General features: G+C 33.6%; 1 protein-coding gene across 1 annotated transcript; it reads left to right on the top strand.

Moving 5' to 3' along the window:
* Positions 1-3829: 3829 nt before the first annotated feature.
* Positions 3830-5693, top strand: LOC145595054 (putative protein phosphatase 2C 2). The gene is made up of 3 exons (XM_081651410.1): positions 3830-4290; positions 4658-5008; positions 5139-5693. Exons 1-3 carry the CDS (start codon positions 3922-3924, stop codon positions 5484-5486), a joined length of 1068 nt encoding a protein of 355 aa, XP_081507536.1. The 5' UTR covers positions 3830-3921; the 3' UTR covers positions 5487-5693.
* Positions 5694-6386: the final 693 nt, after the last annotated feature.

Genomic DNA, 6386 nt, shown 5'->3' with positions numbered 1-6386 from the left:
AAGAAATAAAAGTATAGAACCATTCTTTATCAAGGTTGCATTGGGTTTGATTATTTGATTCATTTCAAGTTTTCAACCTATCTTGTCTAAATTGAATTTATTTCTAGTTAATTATCTACACTATTTTGTTGGCTAATTTTTTTGGAAATACTTAATTTGCCTAATAGTGTTAAAAGCAACTAATAAGAAATATCTACACTATTTTGTTGGCTAATTTATTTGAAAATACTTAGGGCCTTTTCACATTTACTTAATTTCAGTTCAGTTTAGTTCAACTCCAATCAGTTCAGCTCTTAATTTCCCTCTCTCATAAAATATTCATTTCAACTCAGTTCAGTTCAGTTCAGTTCAGCTCCAATCAGTCCAATTCAGTTCTTAATTTCCCTCTTTCATAAAATATTCATTTCAGCTCCAGTTCAGCTCCAATCAGTTCAGTTCAGTTTAGCTCTTAATTTCCCTCTGTCATAAAATATTCATTTCAGCTCAGTTCAGCTCCAATCAATTCAGCTCCAATCAGTTCAGTTCAGCTTAGTTCAGTAATGTGAACGGGCCCTTAATTTGCCTAATAGTGTTAAAAACAACTAATAAGAAATTATCATGAGAATATCTTTGATCAGCGTATATGTGTAATTGGTTAAAATAAGCTAAACGAACCATTGTTAAAAGACTTGAGTCGATGCCTTCTACTTCTTTGATTTAGATAAAATCTTAGATAGTGTTTTATTTAATAGTTCGTATATATTTTGATTTTAGTAATTAGTCTCATGTAAAACGTGAGGGTAATTATGTAGGTCACCACCTTACTAAGTTAGTGCCTTTCAAAATAGAAAAAGTATGGGATAATCACTGTCTATATGCGGTTTCTTTGTATTACTCATGAATCGTTTGTCTCTCTAAACCTGATGATGGCTTTAGCTTAATACATTTTTAAATGAGCGGGAATTATTATAAAGTTTTTTTATTTTTCATGTACTCATGTCATTATTGCTCGTGTCAGTCGTGTGGCATCAAGTTATGTTGAGAGGAGAATGACATAGGTCGATAACATTTTTTACCTTTATTACAAGGGGGTTGAACCTAAGATTTTTAGTCCAAACTCTATGCATTACCAATTTTACCACTATGACAAAGCTAATTTGATGTTATTTATTGCATTAAAATTATATTTAACCTCTAACTTTACACATTTACTTAAATAAAAAAATTAAAAAATAAAAATTTGGGGGGGCCGGTGCCCCTTCATAGATCCGCCAATGTTTATAAAAAATTAATTTTGATAGAATAACAAGTAATATGATAATAGCTTAGTGAATAACATATTAGAATTTAAGCTTAAAGTTGTAGGTTTATATCTTTTATGAACATGATTAAGTGAGGAGAGCACCATGTGGCACCTAAATTTGTTTAGGAACATCTTTTTTTTTTCCTTTTTTTTTTTTAACGGTAAACTATGGGAAGGGGCCCCACCCTATCACAGGAATTGGGGCTGTGACGAGTCGAACCACCATCACATGAAGGGAGATGGAGGGACTAACCATAATGTCTTTTAATATATACAGTAGTATAGATAGATATACATTTTAAAAAATTTATGTCAATTTTGGCTTCAACTTGGACTTTAAATAGCCAAAATTACCCAAAAACTTTAGTAGAGCAAGATTGGCATGAAATCTTAAAAAAGAAAAAGAATTTAACAAGGGATTAAGAGGCGGCAAAATAAAATATTTTTTCGTTTTTGTAGGTGTTAAAAAGAAAATTCGATTGATTAAATCTAAATAGGCTGGTTACTAAATAATGGTCCATTGATATTAGGTCGGTCCAGTTTGAAAATCCTAGCACAGTACAAAAATTTAAAGCTCAATAATTCAAAGCAGAAACTGATCTGAATATTTAATGAGTACTCCGTAGCACTCCGTAAGTCGGTAATATTCAAAATCAAATAAAATAAAAACGTTTGCTAGCTAATTACACAATATTACTAGGCTTCATACTACCATTAATACTCCTAGCTATTGAATAGTGATACAAACGTATAGCACTCTAATACTCCATTTTTAAGGCAATCTACGGAAAGTGATCTCGTCAATGGGGAATCCTTCCTTCTCATCTCTATCGCCACCGGACTTATTATCGACGTTACCGCCGGCATATATATGCTCCTTACGAGTATTGTCTTGGCCTCCCCGACTGCGGGCGCCTTCAGCAAGGCTATCTTGACGATCCCTAGTGTCACCAGGAGCTATTACGGTATCTCCACCCCCTAGTAGCCTATCCTCCAGCGCCTTCCTCTCTTGTTCAGTTGACATCTCCACTCGATAACTAACAAATTAAAAGTGCGTGCTATATTGGTTGTGTAGTATACGTAGATATTACTGTGAGTAGGCTGAGTAGTTGATGACGTTTAAGTTGGTTATTGTTGTGTTTATATTAGCGTGTGAGCGGTCGAATAAATGTGAATCAAGTTAAGCTGGAGTGAGAGAATGACAGCTGGTACGGTGCGCGACTCGTGTCATTTGCGTGGTAGCTTCAGGTGATGACTACTTGACTACTTGACTAGCATCAGTGGCTTATGCGCGTAGTATGCTACTAGCATTTCGTACATGTTGAGTTCATGAATAAACCCACATATGAGTATAAGAATTATTTCTCATTAAACGAGTGATGAGATGTGTATTTTACATTGAAGAAAAACGAAAATTGTGTTCATTTTATAAGGTTAAGGGATTACTCTTTAGATTGTTATATGGTTTTAGTTAAAGTAAGACATTGTTAGACTTTTAAAGTGAACACTCATAATTAATAAGAACCCGATTAATAACTTCATACAAAGCGTGTTATTTTATAAGTAAATAATTTTCCCATTTCGAAAATACTACGGGAGTACTTAAAATGATAACCTAAACAACTTGTGTAAGAAATCCACTCTTTCAACCAAATGTGCAGTGACTACGTAAAAATAAGAATGGGTTAACTTATTTTGAAAGAAACATTCATCAAGTAAGAACCGGCAACCATTATTAAATTTCCGTGACAAACAGGAAGACAATAATTCTATTCACAATTATTAATTTAACAGCTAATGACATCTCATACGTAAGAAATTAAGTTGACTAAAAAGACTAGACAATTATACGGCCGGTGTATTTGAAATAGCAAGCTGTAGTTGATGTTTAAGGTTCTTGTTTTCTAGACGTACGCCTTTAATTTATAGGACTTAAAATTAACTACTAGTCGATTATTTCATTAATTTTTTTTATAACAAAATATGAATTGATTCACTTAATAACAATGTTACCGTTAGATCTTTAATACTACGACATATTTGTGTTCGAATTTTGCATAATAAGAAAAGTGATTAATCGTTCTGATAACGGTTACTCGTACATGTTTAACAATGTTAAATTTGGGTATTGATTGTCGTGTAAATGTATAATATGAGTGTAAAAAAATAAGTTACACATAATACTTAACGGAAGTACTAATTGTAATCTTGTACGGAGTATGAAAGAAAGTTAGAAACGGAGAAAAAACAAATGGTTTATCTTGGTTGCTTGACGCAACCTTTTGATGAACCAATCAAAAGTTCCAGATCTAATCACTATCAGCCGCTAAAATTAAGGACAAAGTCGGAGAAAGTTGGATTAAGAAATAGACCAAGTCTCCTCAACTTATGCACCACACCAAATATAAAGCAATTTTTGACCGTTGAACGGTTGACTCATCATAACCCTTCAATCCCTATTCCCTAATAGACTTCCTCAACAAGATATCAACACTATATATAGAAACTTCGTATGAGCTATTCATAAATCTTAACCCAAAGTTTTATTCACATAAATAGCTAGACTAGAGCTAATATTAAGGAGATCATTCAGATCAAGAAATAAGCAAATTCTATACACAAGATATAATAAAGGAAAAATGAACTGTGCCGTTGTAGTACCAACTGTTACTCATAGTGGTAATACGAGTAATATTTACAACCATCACGCCAACCCCATATCACCTAATTTGATGGTAAGGTTTCAACAGTTGGAAGGGCAAGTAAGAAATCATCATCATCATCATAATGAATTGCCGTTGATGAAGAGGAAAAGACCGGCAAGGATTAACGTTCCAATTGTTACATTGATGGAAAATAATGTTGTTTGTACACCTAGAGATCGTGTCGAGGAGATTGAAGTTGAAGAGGAGGGGTATGGAGTTTATAGTAAGAGAGGGAAATCAAGGGCTCATTTGGAGGACCGTTATTCATCTCGTGTTAATGATGTACATGGTTGCCCTAAGCAGGTAATTGTTGTGTTAAAGATTTTAGTAACTTTGCTGATGTGATGATATACATAGTATGCTAACAACTCCGCATATTTTAAGAGATGTGAGACATACTTTTTAATTGATAATTAATTATTATGGACATGTTAGGTCTATAACATTTCAAAATTAAAGTTTACCTAATGTAATGGTTGATAGTTTTAGAATAAATTATGCTGGTTGCTAAATGTTGCAATTAGAAAACATTAAAATCAAATGAGTGACATACATAAGTACGTTATATTAGAAGTATACATTTTTTATTTATGGAATTATTAGTTGTTTAAAAAAATAATTAAAATTACGGTGGCCAGAAACTTCTTCTGATATTTTTGATCAATTGCAGGCATTCTTTGGAGTATTTGATGGACATGGCGGTCCAAAAGCTGCCGAGTTTGCGGCAGCAAGGCTAGTTGACAACATATTAGACCATGTAGGACGAGTTAGCGGGGCCAAATCTAGCAAATTGATTGAAGAGAGTATAAGAGATGGTTTTCTAGCTGCTGACCAGGAGTTTCTTAACAAGAAATCTAGTGGTGGTGCTTGTTGTGTAACTGCATTGATCCAAGAGGGTAACCTTATGGTCTCTAATGTTGGTGATTGTCGCGCTGTTATTAGCAGGGGTGGTCTTGCAGAGGCATTGACTACTGATCATAACCCTTCAAGAGAAGACGAGAAATCTAGGATTGAATCCAAGGTATGACAAATAATTATATGCATGATCATGGCTTACACAATCGTTTTTCTTTTTTATATTCAAAACACGCATTTGTACGCGTGTAACTCATATGACACGGACTTATAAGCTGTAATGTTGTTTTACACAGGGTGGATACGTCGATTTTTGTAACGGAACATGGAGAATACAAGGTTCTCTTGCAGTGTCAAGAGCAATAGGAGACCAACATCTCAAGCAATGGGTCACAGCAGAGCCTGAAACAAAAACTCTAACCATTAAACCCGAATTCGAGTTCCTAATCTTGGCTTCAGACGGCCTATGGAACAAGGTTAGCAATCAGGAAGCAGTAAATGTGGTTCTGCCCTTTTTTACAGCAGGGAGTAATAAGCCAGAGTTAAAGCATGCTTGTAGAAAGCTTGTGGAGTTGTCAACAAGTAGGGGATCTAACGATGATACAACTGTAATGGTGATTCAACTAGACAGATTTGCTCTTTAATCTAGCTGATTTTACAAGATTATTATAACCTTTTAGGCTTCAGATGTATATATAAGGTATATAATTTAATTTGTATCAATAATTATCACTAAGCTAGTTTAGTGCATGTAGTGCATAGGGCCACATAGCTAGATAGCTAGCCATGAAAAAATATACTCCGTATATAGTAGCAAACTTCAATTTTGTTTCCTTATATATTCGAGTTGTTTGTAAAATGAAATTTTAGTTGTAAAAACCTAATTCTATTCATTCAGTTATATACTTTTCTATTATATTCATTTATATCCTACTAGAATGTACATGTTAATGCACGGGATATATCTAACTTACAAAGCAAAATAATGATGAAACTAATTATCATTATTATTTTAAAGAAAGAGGGATTCTAATGAATACTAAGGTAGGGTTTGGAGGGTTGTTATTAAAAAGATGATAATTAACTTTTCATGTTCACAAATTTTCAAGCCTTAGTACATAGTTGCAAAATCCTATAAAATGATCACTAATAGTCTAAAACGCCTAGCTCCGAACATTGGAGCTCTTTGTTAGATGGATGATGTCATGAGTGAGGAATGCTTGTACTTTGTAGTACATTACATGTTTAACTCGAATCGATACCTATAAAGATATATAATTACTTTAATTTCCAAAGCTTATTCCAAATTATTTGCCGCCCTCTCATTCATCATAAAATACGTAGCAGCAACTTAAGATCAAAAGTTTCATTACCATCTAAGTGAACCTTATAATTATTTCTAAAACGTAGCATAATTTTGACAATTAAGTTATGAGCACAAAATATTGCGGATTGTACATAATTTCAGTCTCCTAGGAGCCCAGGCCAATTTAGGTTGCATTGCTATCCTTCAAATGACACACTTGAGCTACTTGACCTTAAGG

Source organism: Chenopodium album, chromosome 19 (genome assembly GCF_948465745.1).
Source record: "Chenopodium album chromosome 19, dcCheAlbu1.1, whole genome shotgun sequence".
NCBI lineage: Eukaryota > Viridiplantae > Streptophyta > Magnoliopsida > Caryophyllales > Amaranthaceae > Chenopodium > Chenopodium album.
Note: the sequence above shows the minus strand (reverse complement) of the source record. Positions and strands in the feature narration are given on the sequence as shown.